Source organism: Podarcis pityusensis (assembly GCF_964106645.2).
Source record: "Podarcis pityusensis genome assembly, chromosome: 3".
NCBI lineage: Eukaryota > Metazoa > Chordata > Lepidosauria > Squamata > Lacertidae > Podarcis > Podarcis pityusensis.
In genome coordinates, this window is record NC_138026.1 from 4,489,083 (window position 1) to 4,511,399 (window position 22,317).

Consider the following 22,317-nt stretch of genomic DNA (forward strand, 5'->3'; position numbering starts at 1 on the left):
TGGAGTCTCCTTCTTTGGAGGTCTTTAAGCAGAGGCTTGACAACCATATGTCAGGAGTGCTCTGATGGTGTTTCCTGCTTGGCAGGGGGTTGGACTCGATGGCCCTTGTGGTCTCTTCCAACTCTATGATTCTATGATTCTATTCTATGATTCTATTTACACATATGAAACTGACTAGGGAACCTCGTGGCTCCTGACAGTTCCACCTGTAGGTTTAGAAACAGCAAGTGTAAAAACTGAGAGGGAATGGTGTCTTCAGATAGATTTCGTGAAAGTCAATCTGGTTTCTTTCCTTAAAAGTTATCAAATTTTCATATAAGGAGATTGTTTCAGGTGCTCATTAAATCAGCACCAGAGAGCTACATCACAATTTCCAGAACCAAGGCACCTTTCCAATATATGTTGTCATTCTATTGGGTAAATGTTTGGATAGGATATTAAAGAGCTTTGGGGAGATTTTGCCATTTCTTCCATAAAGTGCATTTCTCTTTTCCCACAACATTGTTCAGCTGTATTTTTTCTCTGTTCTAAATATTCAAATACAATGAACATCTATGGAATCCCATATTCTTGTTATTGTTGTTAGCCGCCCTGAGCCCGGCTTCGGCTGGGGAGGACAGGATATAAATAAAATTTATTATTTATTATTATTATTCTGTGCAAATGGTCTGTGAAGATTCTGCAGCTGAGCCAATTCTGTCCGGGTCATGTGCTATGTCAATAAATGCTAAGGAAAGATGCTCACATTTTATAGTTTTATATCTTGATTTTATTCTGTGAACCGCCCTGAGACCCCCAGGTATAGGGCGGTATATAAATAATAATAATAATAATAATAATAATAATAATAATAATTGCCATTGTGATTCCCTACCTCTCTAGTACTGCAGGAATGAAGCCACCTGGGAGGGACGAGAATTACACCAATATAATTGGGATACTTGGTTGCAGGTATTTTCCCCAGTCAATAAAGACAGACACCGGGTTCTCCAAGAAAGGTCAAATTTATTTATCTGCACGGGGGCTACAGTAGAATCATAGAGTTGGAAGAGACCACAAGGGCCATCGAGTCCAACCAAGTAGGATCTCTCCCAAAGGCTGAGCCCCTCCTTTTTCTCTGAAGTTGCCTTTTATAGTATGCGGCAAACAACTTCTTACAGGCTTACTCAAGCAGGCAAAAAAAAGCGGAACTTTACTCATGCAGGCAAGAGAAACAGAACCTCTTTTAGCTTCCCACCCCTCCTGTCCTGTCTGCCCCAAACTGCTAACGTGCAGATTTCTTGCCCAACCTGCAAACCTGCAAGTTTAAAAACAGACACCAGTTAGCTCATCCCTTGTGACTGACTTTCTGACCGTCTAGCATAGACAGCTTCCTCAGCACTCCTGCTAATTCTGGAGTGGTGTGTGGGTGTTGAGATAATCTCGATTTGGGCCTTCTATCAACTTATCCCCCCTTCCCCCCAGTAGTCAGTACCTTCTAGAGAGTTTCAGTACTCAAATGTTACCAGAGTGTACTGGGTCCATGGGGAAGTAGCAACGTCCCGCCTGAGTAAGAACAGGCTTTAAGCTTTCATTCAGTCAGCCAGTATGGAGGTGCTTATGAAAATGCAGGAAATTTGACTGACTATCAACTGCTCACCTATCAATACAGACTCGCTTGAAACTTTGCATGATCAATACATTGGCTCAGTGTGCACACACTCCCTCCCTCTATGTATCCAGCGCACTCCCACCTCTAATGCGCACACGGCATTAGCCACAAACCCATACCTATTCTGCGGTTTCTTGTGAAATATTGCTTTATATGCCTTTTACCCAAAACCAGCTTCAATCCAAACTGAGAAAAAGAACAACTTAGCTGTGTTTTCACCTGGTAATGTGTTCTGGGAAAGGGGCCGCTCTCTAACCAAGAAATCTCAGGGCCCTCAAATTACGGTAATCTCCATGTTCTTTAGAGGAAGCCATGACAGTTAAGCGGCATGTAACACTCATTGTGGATTGTAAATAGATCCCAAGTTCCTGTAAAAAGAACTCCACTAAAATAGTGTGAATTGTAGTACACATCAGAGTCCTCAAAGATCACTGATTACCTGAATGTCTGTTGGCTCCCAAACTGGAAATCTGATGGAGAACTGGCATTAGGGACAAACTGCCAGCGGTACCCAGGATCAGCTTCAGTAAAATTTGTGTCTGATCCATCCCAAACCTCAAAAAGAAGTCCTCTGTTTCCTGAGAAATTGGGGAACAAGAACTTTATCATCTGCAATGAATGAGTTAATGCATCACAACACAAATGGACATCACAACAACAGCAGGTGCTGGCTAAGGAGGCAGAGGGTTGATTTTGCAAGTGAACAAATGATCTAGAATGCTACAAATCCATGGCTTTGATAATTTAACTGTGTTAATACAATTAATATGAAGCTAATGCTGAAACATCAAACCAATTGTGAGGGAAGCTACCACTTGGACGCGCCACAATAAAAGTGCACCTGGTTTAGGGCCATTGAGTCTTCTGTGCACACCAACGGCTCCAGTTGTACAGACTATCTTTCGTGGAGTAACGTGCTTAATTTGGCAGGGACTGCCTGGAGGGTGGGAAGAGAAACATGAATGAGAAGGATATTGCTTCAGAGCAAAATGCCAGTCCAAGCTTCTTAAAGGATCACCAGCACGGACGTACCCACCACATGCTTCAAAGGAAATGAACACATGTTGTGGTAAACCTCCAGAGAAATTCACATTTCCAGAACCATGAAGACTGGTTTCAACATTATTACCTGCAACTGTGACCTGCACAGGTGTATCAAAGAAGTCTCCTGTGATGGTGAGATCGGTTCCACCACCCAGGCTCCCTCCAGCTGGAGACACTGAAAATATTTCTGCAGAGGAAGTGAAATCATTGAAATTTAGTTCTGTTTCGATGTAGGTTAGCTAAAATAAAATAGCACAACCACGTACTGGTTTTATATCACATAGACTCTGCCTTGCACCAAAACAACCCCAATCCATGCTCAAAAGAAATTATTCACATTGGACACATTTGTTCTGAGCTGCAGGTTCTGGGAGCTTTGCAAAATTCAAACTAACTGGGAAAGGAGTAAAGTGAATAAAAGAATAATGGTTTGGGCTGCAGGACAATGGTGATCAGGTTTAAAATCTCAATCTAAAAATTAATCCCCCTTTCTCCAGCAGATACAAACACACACACGCACACAGTGTTTTAATCATAACACAAACCCCCAGTTTCATGCTCTACAAAAGGTTTGTGCTCTCCTTCTCCTCTCTTCTTCTCCAGCAGGAGGGAAATCTAACTTTTGCTTTCATTTTCAGCTAATCACAGAACTGTGGTTAGTGCTGAATGCGGTTAGGGCACAGATGGACAACCATTTTTCAGCTGAAAGACCAATTTTCTCAGGGATAATCTGTCAGGAGCGGCATACCAGCAACGGGGGAAGGGAGATCTGGAGTAAAAACTGGGTAGGAGGCCCAGAACCAAAAATGAGCAAGGACAGAGTCGAGAGTGAGTGAAGCTACCCCTGTCTCCCCTGCTTCTTCTGTTTCATTATCCTTTTCTACACAAATAATTACAGCAGATTTGTAGACTGAACAGGAAGTGGGATTAATTCCAGAATCCTCTTCAATGAAAGACTACAGGGCAATATACCTGAGAATGTCTGGTACAGGAAAAGGTCCTGTTTTGCGCTGATAAGCCAAGCATCCTTGTTCACCACTGACCTGCAACACAAAAGCGAGTGAGTGAACAGCAACACTAATACAGAAGGAAATTAAGACTGGAATATGTAAGATATTCCAATGCAGAGTGAAAAAAGTAAATGTGTGCAGAACTGCAAAAAGCTAGTTGTTTGGGGAAGGCGCATTCTCCATAAATGAGAGCGCGTGTTGCAGTGTGGGCCGCCGGGTCAGCCCTATTTGTTGCCAGGCAGGTTAATGGTTGTTGCCTGGTACTTTGATTGGATAACCGGGTTGCTGGGGCAAATTGTATGTTGCAAATTGGGTGGGTGGGACCATAGTCTTTAAATATTGGGGCACTCTGGTTTCTCTTTCTCTTTTGCAGAGTGCATCGGATCACCCACCCACCCACCCTCTTTTCCGGTTGACCTTGCTCTGCCTGTCATGGGGTCGTCTGCCTTGGTGCAGGGGCCTAGTAGGAATTTTGCCATTTGGCTGATTGGCTGTGCCATTTGGTTTATGCCTACTACTTAGCAATTCGTCACAACTTGTAAGGTTGCGGTTAGGCATTGGTTATAAAATGCTGGTGGTGGAGGGGTCAGGATAGGCTGTGCCTGCCCCTCCTATTGTGCTGAAGGAAATTCCGTTAGAGGAATCCTGGGGCTTGCCACGATTTCGTCCAATCCCTGTCATGGGACCAGGGCTGGCAAGCCTTGGGGAGTTGCTGGGGTGAGCGGCATGGATCCAACGCTTAGCTCAAATGATCCCCAATTTTGACTTTCCCTTCTACTGGCTTCCGATCGGACCTCGGTATATCAGTTCTGTCCCAGGCTGGGGGACAGATAGTCATAACCAATGTCTAAACAACCACTCACTGATTTTGTATTTTAATAAAGTTGTGGCCAAAATAGTGCCCAAAAACCGAAACTAAAATTACGTGTGTCAGGGCTGCCCTGACAACGTGTTATGTGTGAAATTATTTGAGGGGTGGCCTGGGGACCTACACATGCAACGCTTTCATCACTCACCCCATATGTCATGGGAATCTGCTGCATTATTGACCTCCAGAGGGCAAACTTGGTTATTCATTCATTCACTCATGAATTGCTTCCCATGAAATATCCTGAAGCTATTTAACAATAGGAGCATCAACGCTAGACTATATATAACACTGAGGCAAAAATCTCCCCTTTGAAGGATTGTTGGAAAAGGTCTTCCACAGGTGACAAAAAGGCAATTGTGGCAGTGTCTACATGATACAAAATGGGAGGTTATGTGCCACCACACTATAAGTCCAATTCCTACATCCTATGGAACGGACTTCCTGATGAGATAGAATCTGCTGGAAGATCAACTAGGTGAGACTTGTCTTTAAGCTTACACTGCTAAAATTGAGCTTATACTCAATGTATGTGTTAAAATAATTTGTTCTCCTTGCTCCCCCTTCCAAAAATTGATCTTGCTGAAACTCCAGATGAAAAATAAAATAGTGGATTTCTGTCTTGATATGGTTCCAGAATCCACCAAGCTGAAGCCAACTAGAAAGGGGCAAGCCACCTGTGGCTCATGTTAAGACTGGCTCATATACAAGCTGAGTGATTCCCACCACGACTGAGCCATCCCCACCACACACACACACACACAGAGAGAGAGAGAGAGAGATCAGAACATAGCATCCCAACCATATACAGATGGCAATTTCATGCAGCCACAACACGGGACTCTCCTGGCCATGCAAAATCAGTGACAACCCAGGGATCAGGAAAATGCAGGACACCACTGACACCATTTCTGGCTTTCAAAGGCTACTCTCACAAGTCCAGGAAAAAAACCCTCCCACCTGTGCACAGCTAGCTCTTTGCAGTGAGGGAGATTGAGGCATTAAATTATATTTGGCTGCTAAAGACTTTGCAGCCAAGCCCTGCACAGCCCAATGTGTCCCCTGGAAGGGATACCCCTGAACTTCAAAAGGCATCTTTGCAGCTAGAGGTTGGCTACAGCTTTGAAAGACGTTGGTGCAAGTTTTCAAAGACAGGTGACTGTTTGCCTCCTACCAGCTAATCTTAGAATTTTAGCATCTTTAAATCTTCCTGTTGAAATGAATGGATACACTGTTTTCCAGGGATTTCAGTGGGAAGATTTAATGACATTGAAGCTCCCCAAACGTCTCATAGGGGAGAAGCACCAGTCCACCTGTGGAAAAGAAACTCTTGTCCCACCTGCTCAGTGATGAATTGTTAGTTCTCCTCCACTTGCCTTTGGGGGCTGGGTGGGAAAAGCCAGGTACAATTTGGGACTTTCTAATGCTCATCTCTACCTTGAGGTGAGCATCAACAAGCTCTCAAAGCATATTTTCAGACCCAAATGCAGGAAACGTCACTGACACCTTGAATGCCAACTTCTGAATACAACTACTTTCCAAAGCAGAAGGTATATGTGCATTTAAATAGTATTTAAATGAAAAAGAAGGCATTCAGAAACACAACATAACTATAAAATTAGCCATTAAAAAAAAAAAAAACCTTATCCCTTACTTACTTTCCTTTGTTAAACACTGTAAAGCTAACATTATGTGACCCTGTAAGAAGAGAAAAAGCACACATCTCAGTGCAGGAATGTGAATCATTTCATGTACATACAGAGTTACCGTATTTTTCGCTCTATAGGACGCACTTTTTCCCCTCCAAAAATGAAGGGGAAATGTGTGTGCGTCCTATGGGGCGAATGCAGGCTTTCACTGAAGCCTGGAGAGCGAGAGGGGTCGGTGCGCACCGACCCCTCTCGCTCTCCAGGCTTCAGGAGAGCCCCAGCGCCAGCCCCACAAGGTCGGGGGACAGAGGGAGGCGGAACGCCGCCATCCCGCTGTCTCCCGAAGTGGTTTGGAGGCTGACGGCGGGGAGACCCCGCCGCCAGCCCCGCAAGCTCCGGGGACAGCTGGGAGACGCAGCGCTTCTTCCTGCTGTCCCCGGACCTGATTTGAAGGCCGGCGGCAGGGAGAAGAGCGCTTCTCCCCGCTGCCTGCCCCGCAAGCTCCGGGGACAGCTGGGAGGCGCAGCACGTCTTCCCGCTGTCCCCGGACCTGATCTGAAGGCGGGCGGCGGGGAGAAGAGCGCTTCTCCCCGCTGCCTGCCCCGCAAGCTCCGGGGACAGCTGGGAGGCGCAGCGCGTCTTCCCGCTGTCCCCGGACCTGATCTGAAGGCGGGCGGTGGGGAGAAGAGCGCTTCTCCCCGCTGCCTGCCCCGCAAGCTCCGGGGACAGCTGGGAGGCGCAGCGCGTCTTCCCGCTGTCCCCGGACCTGGTCTGAAGGCGGACTGCAGGGAGAAGAGCGCTTCTCCCCGCTGCCTGCCCCGCAAGCTCCGGGGACAGCTGGGAGGCGCAGCGCTTCTTCCTGCTGTCCCCGGACCTGATCTGAAGGCCGGCGGCAGGGAGAAGAGCGCTTCTCCCCGCTGCCTGCCCCGCAAGCTCCGGGGACAGCTGGGAGGCGCAGCGCGTCTTCCCGCTGTCCCCGGACCTGATCTGAAGGCGGGCGGCGGGGAGAAGAGCGCTTCTCCCCGCTGCCTGCCCCGCAAGCTCCGGGGACAGCTGGGAGGCGCAGCGCGTCTTCCCGCTGTCCCCGGACCTGATCTGAAGGCGGACTGCAGGGAGAAGAGCGCTTCTCCCCGCTGCCTGCCCCGCAAGCTCCGGGGACAGCTGGGAGACGCAGCGGGTCTTCCCGCTGTCCCCGGACCTGGTCTGAAGGCGGACTGCAGGGAGAAGAGCGCTTCTCCCCGCTGCCGGCCCCACAAGCGCCTGGGGGGGAAATAAAATTTTTTTTCTTTATTTCCCCCCAAAAAAACTTGATGCGTCCTATGGGCCGGTGCGTCCTATGGGGCGAAAAATACGGTAACTAACGTGACTCACTTGCTCTGAAATGCCCGTGTCTTTTGCACCCAGTTCAGAAACATCATCAGACACCTGACAAGCTGCTGTTTCTGCTCCATTTCCCCCCCCCCCAAACCACACCTCGTGCTTCTTGGGAGGAATAACTCTTGCTAGGAGTGCCTGTTCTCTATGGCTTCAGCAAGGCATTCACTGTGATACACTTGTTGCTTACAGTTGGTCTATCATGGTTGATTTTTATATTACTGAATAAAATCAAGATTGCATGTTATTTCCCTGCTTTCCACTGACCAATATGGTTCCCTTCCACTCGGCATGCTACAGTTCCCAGACCGTGATCGACTTGAATGGGATATCTGCAAACAAAGGAAAATAAAATACAATGAACCATGAAGATGCAATAGAGGCAAAGGAAAGGAGATAGAACATATTATGTGAAGCTGAGCTGAGTACTGTTCATTTACTTCAAAGACAGCAAAGGACTGAATGTGTTCTGCCACATCCAAACCCATCACATCAAATGCTCAGCAAGTGATGTCTGAGCATCCACTGAGAAATTTAGTTTTGGCTGCCCTGTTAATTTTGTGTCCCACTCTCCAATTTGTCCCCATGCAGTGGTAATAGGATATTGAGAAACAAGTACTATTTTGTGAATGAATGTACATTCCTTAGGTTCTAAAGGCCACAGTATATTTTTGATTTTTAGTGCTCCCCATCAATATGCTTTAAATATAAACATGTAGTCTAGGGACACAACGTAGCTTAAGCACATGAACTCTGACAACAAATATTGATTCACCTGCTTTAAATCTAATAAAGACAACAACTGGGAGAACTATCTGTCCATTTTTTGTGTGTTTTAGAAGCATTTGCAGCAGCTCAGGAACTGGGCCTCTAATGAAGAACTGAGATTACTGCATCTCAGACTTGGATCATCCACCCATGAAATTGGGAGGGGTGGAAATCACCTTGAATAGGGACAGGGAGTCCAAATATGGGCACTGAATCAGCTCTAAGTTATTCTGCCAGAGGGCATAACTAGAAAAAAAACTTTTAAATTGTATAATAAAGTTAATACTGGACCTGTTTTCTTTTGTTTTAAAGCCAGAAAAGTCACAGCCTAGCCTTGGAACTTTTAAATAATGATTCATTAAAATACCTAACAGGCCAGCTTCACTGTCTTCCTGTTTCAAAACAAAGGTCTTTACATCAAAAAGCAGCAGGAGAGGGCTTGATCGATTGACCTCATTGTGTTTGAATTATTGCATGATGCGATACCACTAACAACCTCACTCCTCTCAAGGACATACATATACTCAGATACTACAACCAAAGCAGAGTTCACAGGAACCATCATTCAGAACCCAAACCATGCTTTGAGTTTCTAACTGCACAGCTAAACAATGATTTCGACTTCCTAATCTGCTTTCACTTTCTACCTTCTCAGTGGTCTATTCTGGAGGCAAGTGCAACCATGGCAGTAACAGAGTTACTGTGACACTAATCCAACACTACAAATTGTGACAGCAGGGACCCCTTCTAAACCAAGGATAGGCACTTCTCCATTTAGTTAGGCATTCAGTACTTCCCTGGCTGCCATGCTCTTGCATCCACACCTTTGTAAGGCAGGAGGATGGGGGCAGAACAACTCGGCCCCTCCCACGTGACCTTCTTGGTCCCACACGAGAGACTTTATTGTCCCCCTTGGACACAGGCTGCCCCACCAAGCCCAGGGGCTACCAGCTGCCACAGACTGGCTGGTATTCTTGCTGTCACCATGGCAGCAGCAGAAAAGAAAAGAAAAGAAAAATACTGTGTGGCCACAATGAATGGCTGCATGGGAGGAGCATGAGTCAGGTAGTGGGGGCCCTTGACTCTGGTGCTGGTCTTGCACACATATAAGCAAGCACTCACACACATATTTAAATGAAGGTACATGTGAGAAAACGAAGGGTGAATGCACAAAAGGGTATGACACACACAAATTCGCATCCATGAATTCAGACAGAAAAGTGCTTGCGTATAGAAATAATCATTTGGACCAATTTTGTAGCTGAGGGTAGGGATGGAAGGACAGAAATTATATTTCATTGGCATCAAAACTATTAGTGTGCCTTCCCTAATTTATAGGAGCCCCAAATATCCTGCACCATTATAAGCTTTGTGAATCCTCACAGCAAAAAAGCATTGCAATCAAAGCTGTGAGGAGCAACTTACATGCTGCGCATCTGCTTATTGGCAAGGGAACAAATGGTTATCCATCCATCTCTTTCTGCCTCGAGGATAACAGGGCTGGGGCAGAGAGAGGGAAGAAGCAATGTTAGTTCAAGGCAACCCATAATAATGCAAGTCCACAATACATTTCTCTCCCCCATGCACAGTAACAATCCAAATGTATTATTTAATTATAGCCAGGGTTGGGACAGGGGCAGGCTTTGGAAATCTTTCGTAATATGGCAACCCCAAATGGATCTTCTCAATTTTGGGTCTTCTCAATTTTGAGCTTCCTTGGCTCAGTGCCCTGTGCAGGGGATCCATTCGCACCACCCCACATCCAACACTGGTTGGGGTACAGGGCCTGTGGGGCTGCTCATGTTCTTGGAGTGCATCTCCCACCATGGCTAACCGTTGGCCATTCTGGCTGGGGCTGGGCGTGTTAGAGTCCAGCAACTGGAGAACCACAGTTCCCCATCCTGGAAATGCAAAGGGAGTAACCCTAGATCGAGTTGCACAGAGGAACTGAAGGAAGCAATAAACACACTTACCCATCAATAAAATCTGTGTTAAAGCTGTAGGCATCAAATTCTTGGGCCAGGATAAGACCATAGACTTGCATTACATTTCCTAACAGGATAAGGATGGGGGTGGGGGAATTATTTAAAAGGCAAAATGAAAATCTGTGTAGAGGAAAATGGGGAGTTGGGTTTTACTGCCTTGATTTCTTCAGTGCAGTAGAAGACGCCCTCTGTAAGTATTACAAATCTAAAAATTATAAGCAAGAATCATAAAGAATAATACATAGATAACAAATTCTCCATGGCTGGTGTTAAGAGGAGTCAAAATTGTACTATTTTTATGTGGTATTTGTTAACATTAAAACAAAAGAGGTCAATACGTTAGTCAGCATTATCCTGTATCTTATTTCAGGTCAGCATTATAACATTATATATAATTTTAAAGTTAACTCAGGGTTGCAGCATTATAATATTAACCTAAACTGCTTCTTAATATTATTGCCTTATTATTTTTTTTTTTATAATCATATTTATTAAAATTTCCAATAATAACAGAATAAAGAAGATAGAAAAGATAAAGAAAAGAAAGAAAGAAAAGAGACCAATTTTAAACCCTTATTTTCATAACCTTCTTTCTGGGACTCCCTCCTTCCCCTCCCGACTGTATTCCCCTTTCCCTACGTTGGTTCCACAAGTTCTCATTCCCAATTTAACCTAATATGTTATGCCTAATAGCCAATTTAAATTGCAATCTTAACATCACTCCTCACCTTTAACAAAATAGAACAAAGATTTTTTTCCCCAAAATCTACCCCGTTTCCTTCCACGAATTCCCCCTTTTTTTTTTTTCCAAAACATATTAAATCAAAATACCAAAGTTATATATATAAAAAAAAAAGATAGAAAATAGAAGAAGGTTCCAGAAGTTGATTGCATAGCCTTTGGATTCTAGAATTCCCCCTCCCTTCCCCGGTTTAGATTCCTTATGTCCATCAGTCTGTATGTTGTCGGCCTGGAGGTCTCAAGTCCACAGCCAAATTTTTCTCAATCCATCTTGCCGGTTTTCTTTAAATTTACTTGTTTTGATAATGTTTAATTTCAAAAATCCAGTCTAATCGAGGCCTTTAATTTCCCTTGGTCATTGTTGCTCCTCCCATTGTTCTTGCCGTGGCGTAGTTGGTCCTTTACTCTTTTGTTTCTTACTTTCTCAGGTTTCTGTCTTGTTCAGCTGCAAAACCATTCTTATTCTGAAATCTAGTATCTCTACAGAGGTTTGTTATTCAGGAGCTTACTTAAATAGAAAAATTCTATTGTGTTGTCACCTCTGTAGACAAAACAATATTTCAGTTTTGCTACTTTCCCAGGAGCTAAGACCAGTAGTACACATCCCAGAGTAGTTTTCCACATACGCCGCTTGTAATGTCCCAAAGCCCCTCTAGAGGGATTGCAATAACTTTGTGTCCTCTCATCCAAAAGTCAAGTTGTTGTTTCTTTTTCCACCCGACATTTTGTATCCATATTTATATCCAATTGTATCAAAATTAACCAGCAAAATACTTGTAGCAAAGTCCTCTTTATATTCTCAAGATTTGACAGCTACTTTGACAGCTGTCAAACTCTCCATCTCTCTCCGCCAGGTTCTCTGAATCGCCCCGGTTCCCAGGGGGGGGGGTTGCCTTTTCCCTCTCACCCTCGACTCTCCTCCAGCACAATTCTTGTAATGATTCCATCGTGGAATTTGGTATTTTTAGTCAGCAATAAACTTCTGAATTGATCTTGGTTTCTCAGTCCTTGTTTTAGCATGTTTACAATCAGGGAGGGGACTGACTTCCTTTTTAGATCCCCCCCGCTCGTGCCGAATCCGGAAAAAAAAAAATTCCTTTTTTTTTCTCCTTTTGTACCCGGTTACCCAATTACTCACGGGTTTTTGTTAAATGTCCGAATTTCAAATGGAAGAAGCCAGCGCTCTCCGACGAATGGCATGCGGCTGCACTCGGCAGGGGAAGCGATAGACTCAAAGTACCACGCCACTCCCTGGCACCCGATCCGTAGCCTTTAAAAAGGCTCCTTCACGAGTCGGGAGGGCGCTGACGGTACCAGCCGAGTCCCCATGTCCACGGGCCCCGTGCCCGTGGTTTTTAAGGGTCCCCGCGTCGCCGGCGCGGTAGGACCCAGCCCCTGCCGAGCTGACTCCCTCCGGAGCTCGGAGGGAGTCCGCCATTCGGCGATGGCGCCAACCCGGAAGTCCTATTGCCTTAATTGCTGTAATGAGCCTAACTAATGTTAATGACTTCGAAAGGTCAGAAAACCGTAATAATAGCCTGAAATAAGATACAGGAAAACACTGTTCATTGTTCTTTCTGGTATCTGCCATATTCCCTTATCTTATGCTCCTTTTTGTGTATAGGACTCATCAGCCTGGGAATGTAGACCATCCAAAGAGAAGGAAGACTCTTAAAAGCTCTTGACAAGTAAATCATAAATAAGTTGTTTTCCCCATCAATTGTATAAATAAAGACATACGGTCTCCACGTTAAGGTCCATCCTTTACCTGGGACTCCATAGGGGGGGTCCACACGATACACCACAGGAGTGTGTGCAACAGAGAACTGTTAAGAAAAGAATATATATTATATTACATTGCCTTTCACAAAACTATTGTTTCATTCACAGTTTTGGAGAGAGAGACATCAGTGTACTCTTGCCATGTAGTAGGAATACTCCACTTACGTTGATGGTTGTCTGTACTCTGCCATTTTTGAAGAAGGGCAGAAAAATCACAGAATTAAGTATTAAGCCAGGGGTCAGCAAACCTTTTCAGCAGAGGGCCGGTCCAATGTCCCTCAGACCTTGTGGGGGGCCAGACTATATTCTGGAAAAAAATAATGAACGAATTCCTATGCCCCACTGTGGCGTTTGCCTCCTAGGTGGGTCATAAGGAAAGGGTTAAAGGAGTGTGATGTGATTGGCCAGTGAGAATGCAAGGGAGGAGTAAAAATTAGAGTGGGAGGTTCTGAAAGTCAGTTGAGGTTTGGGAATTGGAGAAGGAAGAGGGAGGAATAGGCAGTGGGTTGGTCGAGTTGTATTGTGAGAGAGTGAGAGGAATTGTCAGGTGGAGTTAGATAGATAGTTGGAATAATCAGTTTAAAGTTGTTAAGAACAGATAGGTCAGTAAGAAACTAAGATTAAGAAACTGCCAAGAAAAATTAACTGAAACCATAAGCTTGTTCCTGCATTTAAAAATAAACTTGATTATTTGTTAATGTTAACATCTGTCTGGACTCCGTGTGTCCCCGTGAGAAACGGGGTGGTGGCAGCGAAGAAAGCAATCTCAATGGTGGCACAGGGTCAAGAGCCCGTCAAACATCCGGGGGCCCTGTGTGATCGCCACACCCACAAATAACCCAGAGGTGTATTTTAAATAAAAGGACACATTCTACTCATGTAAAAACATGCTGATTCCCGGACCGTCCACAGGGCAGATTTAGAAGGCGTTTGGGCCGGATCCAGCCCCCAGGCCTTAGTTTGCCTACCCATGTATTAAGCTAATTTATTACGGATTGCTGAGCCAGACCAGAGTCTGGTGATGCAGTGCCTCAGAATTCCACCAGAGGGCTGTGGCCTTTCTCTGATTGGCTACCAAGGCAGCCAGCTGGTGAGGGGTGGAGCCTGATTTGATACCCTAAGACAGGGTATTCCTCAACCTTGGCCCTCCAGATGTTTTGAGACTACAATTCCCATCATCCCTGACCACTGGTCCTGCTAGCTAGGGATCATGGGAGTTGCAGACATCTGGAGCGCCGCAGTTGCTGAAGCCTGCCCTAAGGAATTCTGCAAAATACTGTACAATCCTAACATTTTTTCAGGCTGCTTTTTCAGTGCCACATCGCTTAGACATTAGATATTTTTCTAGTTTTGAATATTTTGAATGAATTTTTGGTTAGTGAATAAAATCCTGTCTCTTTCCCAAACCTAACTTCATCCAGTCACTTTGCATTCTGATAATAATAATAATAATAATAATAATAATTATTATTATTATTATTATTATTTATTATTTATACCCCGCCCATCTGGCTGGGTTTCCCCAGCCACTCTGGGCGGCTTCCAAAAGAATATTAAAATACTATGATACTTACTAGTATTAAAAGCAATTCAAATATTCTCACCTTTCTCAAATATCCAATATATTCATATCCTGTTTTTCAATTATCTATGGTCCACAATTATAATAAATTATTCTTGAAATATGTATCAGTGACCTGTTTGTTAAATGTTATAAGTGACATTCGTTCCCACAAATCCTCTGGGAAGAAGCCAGTGAAGGAGCCATGGTTCGACCAGAACACATTTCGGCTTTTAATTGCCCCTCTTCTTTGCTTTCTCAGACACCTGACATTTTTTTGCCAGCTGGATTATAGGCAATTTCCTCTCCACAAACCCAGTAGTCACTTTTAGTGTATATTACTGATACCATTAGCAATACGGCCTTTCTGTGGTGTGGAGAATGGTAAAATTATTTTGGAAGGCCACTTGTAATTGGAGCCTTAATTTACCTCTAATATCCGTAACTCCATTCAGTTCATTTTCAGGCTTTCTTTTATAACAATTTTTATTGAGAGTTTCTTTTATAACAATTTTTATTGAGAGTTTTCAACATAAGATACAATAAAAACCCAACTAATCTAAAATAAAAAAGAAAGAAAAGAATAATAGAAAACAAAGGAAGAATGAAAAAAACCCAATGTGTATATATAATATTAAGCCCTCTATCACTATACCTTGATCCTTATTCCACACACAGAAAACTGAACCCTCCCAGCTCCAACCTTCCCCCTTTTCCCTCAGCCTCACACCCTGAGAAAACATCTCTGGCCTGCCTCTCCTGCAGGTTCCTTCATCCCCTGTCCATCACCCATCCTCATCCATTCCAAATACAAATGGCATTTTAATATTTAGCATTTTTATTATTTTTGTTCCTAAAGTTAACCTGCAAAGATACTGGAAAGACTGATGTCTATCAGTGGTGTATAGAAAATGCTGTTTGTAGCTGAACAGCGTAGATGATGATTTCAGGAGTTAGTCACTGGATTAAAATAACCCTTCTCTAACTACAGAGCTGCAAATAAAACGTTTTAAATATGTTGTAAAGTGCAATATACAAATGTGACACTAGATGGCGAAAGTGAGTTATACAAAATTCAATGTATTTTTCAAAACTTTTTTTTTTAAGTTGTTTTTTTCCCCACAGAATTTTTTATATGTGTGTAGATTCCACCAAGGGTCGTCTCTGCCCCCAGGTCAGTCAAGTGCAGTGGTAGGGTGGCAATGGGTAGGGCTGGGCGAGGCGGAGCTACTTGTTGATGCTGCCAGTGCTGGGTCTGGTGGCAGCCTGGGCCTGACTCTGCAATCCACCCCAACGCCTAGCGGATCAGGCCCTTTGGATGTTGTCAAGGGGCACAGAGCCTGCCGGCAGTGTCGACCTAGCTCTGCAAGGTGCGAGGTGAAGTCCACCCCAGCGCCTAGCCAAGTGGGGGCGTCTGGTGCTGCTGACTTGCATCTAGTAAATAACTGTCTACTCAGAAGAAAGTTGCACTGAATTCAGTGGGCCTTACTCCTAAGTAAGGGTGCAGGGGGCTATAGTGTTTCATCTAGGCAGCCAGGGCTCCTCCGGATAACAAAATCTTTTTGTACCAGATCAGTGAGGACAACTTGCTTTTTAAAATTCTCCCATATATACAGAACTCCTTGTGTGGCTTTTGGACTGTATCTGTAGGTTTCCTCCTCTGTGTCAAATCACTGGGGTCAAGTAAGTGTTGCTTACTTTTTACTATGGAAGATGAATCTTCCTCAGGAGGTTCTGGACTCTCCTTCTTTGGAGGCTTCTAAGCTGAGGTTGAGTGGCCATCTGTCATGGATGCTTTAGCAAAGTTTCCTACACAGCAGGGGTTTGCACTAGGAAGATGATTCTACGTTCTGCTGCTTCAACAATATTTCATTATGTTCCTATCATTTTATGTAATTGTATTTTGTATAATTTATAAAAATTATAAATAAAACTTATTCTATTTACTAAGAAAACATTTCTACCAGTAGGACAGGAGGGGGCATAGGCGTAGCCAGGATTTTTGTTAAGGGGGGCAGAATTTGCATTGATTTTGATTCTACGTTTTGCTGCTTCAGCAATATTTCATTGTGTTCCTATGATTTTATGTAATTGTAGTTTGCATAATTTATAAAAATTATAAATAGGGCAGGAGGGGGCATAGGCGTAGCCAGGATTTTGTTAAGGGGCGCAGAATTTGCATTGATTTTTATTTGGGGGGGGCAGCTGTCCCCTGCCTCCCTTGGCTATGCCCATGAGGGGGCACAGGAAGGAAACAAGGTCGGAAACGGGCCATGGTCAGAATAAGGTAGGGAAAGACTGGTTTAAAACGCACACTTGTTAGTGAAACAAACCAACTTCATAACCCATGGATTTAAGAAGGTTTGCTGTGAAACTGACCAGTTTGTTCTATAGCTTGATCTCTGGTTCATTCACCACACTAAGCAGAGATTCTGTGAAGGCTACAGGTTTCACAAGAGGAAGAGTGACAGAGAGAGAGAATGAGACTGAAGTTTCATTTTGGTTCACTGCAACTCATGCACATAGCGCTAAACCATAGTTTAGCATTACACCGAATGTAGCTGGTGGCATCTCTACACTGACAACATGAAAGCAATGGCTTGTGGACTCTCACTCCTTGGAGGTTTTTAAGCAGAAGTTGGATAGCCCTCTGCCATGGTCGCTTTAGCCGAGATTCCTGCATTACAGGGGCTTGGACTAGATGACCCCTGGGTCCCTTCCAGCTCTAGAATTCTATCATTCTAGATACAAAGGGATGACACAAACAGTTGCGAGATTCTTTACAAATAAGAATTGAAAAGCAGGCTTTCTGTAAGCTTCCATGATCTAGCACAACAGAACTGCCTTCCTTTACAGACTCTGCCCCTTGCACTTCTCCCGCTAAGAGGAAGGTGAAGCAATCGGAATACTTAATGAATCTTCTCCTCTTCATGCTGATCATCAGAGACATGAGGTCAGCCTCTGACTGCGCTACTGGGCAAAAGCTGTGGGGAAGCAGAGGAGGAAGCGCGAGGAGAGGAAGGCAGTGGCCGCCAGCTGCTTGGAATACCTTCCGCAGGTTTCTCCAAACCTGTCACAGCCAGCAGCTGTCTACGTTTTTACAACTACCACAGAGAGAGAAAATTAATTTTTAATGTGCATGGCTCACAGGTTCTCGTGCCCCCAAACAAAGAGGCAGTGTGTGTTTTATTTCGCTTGGAATGTGTCTCATTAACTGCATCCCCTGGTGGTTTTTCATCAGCTCTCTAAGCTAGCTGAACTCCCAAACAACACCTTAGCTTTAATGTGCAATTTGCTGAAACATGGGACTCCTCATGCTCGATGCCGCAGAAAACCCTTGGTTGCACTTGTACACGACATGGTAAAAGTTCTGGCTCATTGGCAAGCAGAGACAGCTGAGTGAGCTCAGTGAGCAAAAGGCAAGCTTATTCTCTATTCCCAAACCACACATATCTCACCAGCCTTAGTGCCATTCATGCTGATGTTGCAGTGACAGAAAGCTCATATGCACAGCCAGTTTACCAAATATTCTTCCACACAGCACTACCTCAAGTACAGAGAAATCTTCATTAGCTCTGGGCAGGATGACCCACAGAGAACATAGAGACAAGCAAACTGCTCTTGTCCCAGGGAATTGAGGTCATTTGTATCAACTTAGCAAGCAGCAGGGGCAATTTTATAATTCACGTCCAGATATGTAGTAAGACTGGTTGCCTGTTTCAGTCTGATGAAACCACAAGAGATGGGTGCTCTGGGCATCTTTGACTGGTCTTACGAATGTTGTGGTTGTGCCATGGCAAATGCTCAGAAGTGTATGCTCCTGACTTAAAGTTCCATTGAAAATAAGTCCCGGCTGTCACTAAGCCTGCATGCAGCCCTAATCACATGTTACACGCCAACAAACATATCGACATGGAGGAGTATCAAAAAGATACTTTTGTTCTCACCGGGGCTAAATGAATTGTCAAGCAAAGCCACTTTCGTATAAGGAGGAGGTGGGGTTGTGGGCTTCACGGCCCCTCCACGTGCGCAGGAGTTGGGGGGCCAGCCCCGCGCAATTGGGGGATTCCCGGCTGCATCACCCCCTACTGGCCAATCGGGTTGCTCCGGGGGTGTGGCCTGCCCCATAAAGGCAGGACGCAGCCAGAGATCTCCCTCTTTGTCCACCCGCCAGCTGCTCTGGTTTACCACCCTCCCGCCCTCTAAGGTTTTCTTTCTTTGACCTTGCTATGGACCTCAGTTGGTTGCCATTGAGGGGCCTGGTAGGAATTTTTTCACTTGGCAAATTGGCACCAGCCACTTGGTTTTCACCTACCTTGTAGCAAAATCGTCACAACTTTCTGAGTATTGGCATTGGAATAGTTCTGTTAGGCAATGGAAAGAGGGGAGGTAGCGCCATCACCTGCCCCGCATATTGAAGGGTAGTCCGTTAAAGGATTCCAGGAGGCGTGGCCCTGTCCAAAGCCTGGGGAGGTTAGGGCCTAAGGCACAACCCCTATTGATGACCCCGGGGGATCTCCTAGTTGATGTGCATCAGCAGGACTCCCCCTACTGGTGGTTAACCCTTCCCAGACTTCAAGCAGATGGGCTGGAGTCAGATATAGTCGGTTAGGTCCATTGCCTAAGCCAATACTGCTCATCACCTGTAACCAATAAAGTTGTGGCCTTTTTTAGCCCATTAACCTTAATAATTGTGTCATGTGTCATTATTTCTACCTGGGGGGGTCGGGAACTCACCACGCAAGAAGAGTGTGATTGCATAGGCTGTATGAGAATGAACTGGGTACAGATTAAGCGTTCGCCTCCTCCTGCACCCTTTATTCATTCCAGTCCATGAGAGCAAGTTCCACTCCTATTCACAAGGTTATATCCAGTGTATGCCAAGGTTTTCTTCCTCTGCCGTGCTTGCCAATGCCTCATGCTTTGCACCATCACTTGTACTACAAAGCTTAGGTAGTCGAGGAGATAAAGGGTGCGTTCAATGTGCCATTGAGCCTGGGCACCTCATAAATGCAAGGATGAGCTAGCCTAAGGCTCAGAGCTAGCTCTAAATGTCTAAATTCTACACTGCATTAAAATCATTATTTCTAACAATGTATTAATGGCCCATGTCCTATGGCCTGGCTACTGGATTGCTCCTAATCACGCGTCCACCCGCTTGAATACATACCTGAAATATGCAGTTGTCACAGTGCAACTCTTTCGTGTTGTTGATAATTTGCCCATTCAGAGTGAACTGGAGTTGGTAAAGTCCTCCCCACTGCGAAGCCCTTCAATGGAAATAATAAGAGCAAAGGATAGCTAGCAAGCAGCATGAGAGAGACTGGAGTCCACTTTACTAAAATGTAAAGCTTAATATTGAATCTGAAGAAAGAAACGAGGCAGCCATGATTTCTCCCACCCAGTTCCCACCCATCTTGTCATTAACTCCCCAGCGTCTTCTGTAGGAGAAAAACACACACACAAAATGGGTTCAGAAGAGCAGAGAAGGAAGGCCTGGAAGGAGAAGACCATGGAGAAGAAAACATGGCTGCCTCATCTCCCGGGTGCTTCACTGATAATTATATAGTCTGTGGGGGAAACCTAGGAAAGCTAATAGAGCCTGATCCTCTGCTGGGGGGGAGGGTTGCTGGAGGGGATTGCAGAATAGGACTAGGTCTGTTAAGGTAACTTCTATTTTATGCCATCTGAGGAAGCGTGTTCTCCTTCATGGAGAGCACGTGTTGCGGTGGGGGCCGCCAGGACACTCCAAAGTTGGGGGGCGGGCTAATTGATCATTGGCCACTGATGCGATTGGGGCTTCCCTTGTTGTTGGGAAGAAGTTAATGTTGCCATTTATTGATTGACAGCCAGAAATAGTAAAACTCCTTGCACGAGGCTAGGGCTTCCTCTTTTTGCCCGTGCATCGGATTGCCCGTCCCTCCCTCCCTAGAATAGGGTTGTTCGCTTTGACCTTGCTATGCCTGTCATGGGGTCGTCTGCTTTGGAGCGGGGGCCTGGTAGGAATTTTGTCCATCTGGCTGATTGGCTGGGGCCATTTGGTTTTTGCCTACTGCATAGCAAATCGTCACAACTTGTAAGGTTCGCGGTTAGGCATTGGTTTATGGTTTGGTTGGTTGAGGGGCATGGATTGGCTGTGCCTGCTCCTCTAATGCTGCTGCTGCAAGGGATTCCGTTAAAGGAATTGGGAGCTAACTATTGCTTGTCCACTCTGTCAAGGGGGCTCGGGCCATAGCAATGAGCTCCTGGTTGCATTTGGGGTGAGGGCAGGTTCCCTGCTCCGCGTAACCCCCAAGTGTATTCCCCCATTCTGACTTTCGCATCGTGCGGAATGTCAGTCTGTCCCCCATGGTGGGGGCAGATAGTCGCAACCAATGCCTACGCAACCACTCACAGATTTGTATTTTAATAAAGTTTTGGCCAAAATTATGCCAAAAATCTTAAACAAAAACTTCTGTGTGATGTGTGAGTTATTGGGGTGGACCTGGGGACCTCGACACGCAACCAGGACTTTCTAAACTTACATAAAGTTCAGTTAACTCCACCGCCACCACTTTGCAAATTCAGGTGGTGATATAGGGTTGCCACCTTTTTTCTAGAAATAGGGCTGTGTCTTTCGCAGTTAATGGCATGTAGTCACTGAACAGGTAAAGCTTTTCCTCAATAGATGTACAGTAACATGAAAATCTTCACCTTCTGGATTGCTGCTCATTATGTGACTTAAAAGAAAAACTGCTCTCCCAGAAAACCAGTGGTGGGATATTTTTACTGGAGGGTTGGGAGTGGGGAGTGGGGAAGAATAGTGCAGGAGACAGCTGCAAATTGCCACCCAAGTGCAGCGGGTCAAAGTTTTAACTTAGTAATAATTATCCAGAAACCCAGTCTTTAAACTTAAGCTTTTTTCTCTCTTTCTCTTCAGGGCACAGGTATGCGCCACACTTGTTAATCATTGTCGTTAACATTTTAAATTCTGATTTCCTGCTTGGCACTTGGTGAAATCCTTGTTATGGTCTGGAATATAAACTAATCCTACATTTCTTATAACTTTTCTCATCCACATATACTTTTCCTATTAAAGTCCCTGTCTGATAAAAATTAATAAATTTGCAACCAAGCCATAAAAGCAGGGAATGGGGGCACATGACTCTTGTTGGTGTATCTTTCTAATATAACAGCTACACTAGGGTGTCAAGCATTTTGAAGATCTAATTAGACTTGAAATGTTCTTTAAACGGAAAGACAATGACTTTTGCTTAATTAAAAACTGAGAGGTAACGAAGTATTTGTTACTGAGCGGTAACAAGACCAGTACAGTGGTACCTCAGGTTTCATACGCTTCAGGTTACATACGCTTCAGGTTACAGACTCCGCTAACCCAGAAATAGTGCTTCAGGTTAAGAACTTTGTTTCAGGATGAGAACAGAAATCGTGCTCCTGCGGCGCGGTGGCAGCAGAAGGCCCCATAGGCTAAAGTGGTGCTTCACATTAAGAACAGTTTCAGGTTAAGTACGGACCTCCGGAATGAATTAAGTACTTAACCCGAGGTACCACTGTATTTAAAGCTGGTGTTTCAAGCAAAGGCTGGTGCCAAGAGGCTTGCAATAAGCCCTGAAGAACAAGTTTATTCAGGACTTTTTGAGTAAAAAATGAAACGCTGGTACTCTTATCTTAATGTGCTAAGGGTGCCAGGACAAAATGGCAGCAAAAGAAAGGGGGTGAAAAAGGTGCTGATATCAGTGAGTATGGTCACACAAAAAAGCACTGAGGTTTTATAGATATAGACAGACAGACAGATATTCTATCCTTGAAACATGCTCATGGTAGCTGACAACAGTATAGATATATAGAAAATGAACAGTACAATCCTATGGTATATCTTCAGAA

At 44.7% G+C, this 22,317-nt stretch overlaps 1 protein-coding gene across 2 annotated transcripts in view; it reads right to left on the minus strand.

The window, feature by feature from the left end:
* The window catches only part of PKHD1 (PKHD1 ciliary IPT domain containing fibrocystin/polyductin), a 239,609-nt gene that overhangs the window by 209,397 nt on the left and 7,895 nt on the right, over positions 1-22,317 (minus strand). For both annotated transcript variants that reach the window (XM_080997326.1, XM_080997327.1), the window contains 10 exons: positions 19,604-19,703; positions 12,859-12,916; positions 10,338-10,416; positions 9,790-9,864; positions 7,864-7,928; positions 6,232-6,271; positions 3,668-3,738; positions 2,781-2,882; positions 2,493-2,588; positions 2,091-2,229 (listed from right to left, as the gene is read on the minus strand). In XM_080997326.1, the coding sequence (XP_080853452.1) occupies positions 2,091-2,229; positions 2,493-2,588; positions 2,781-2,882; positions 3,668-3,738; positions 6,232-6,271; positions 7,864-7,928; positions 9,790-9,864; positions 10,338-10,416; positions 12,859-12,916; positions 19,604-19,703 (825 nt within the window). The remainder of the gene's footprint in view (positions 1-2,090; positions 2,230-2,492; positions 2,589-2,780; positions 2,883-3,667; positions 3,739-6,231; positions 6,272-7,863; positions 7,929-9,789; positions 9,865-10,337; positions 10,417-12,858; positions 12,917-19,603; positions 19,704-22,317) is intronic.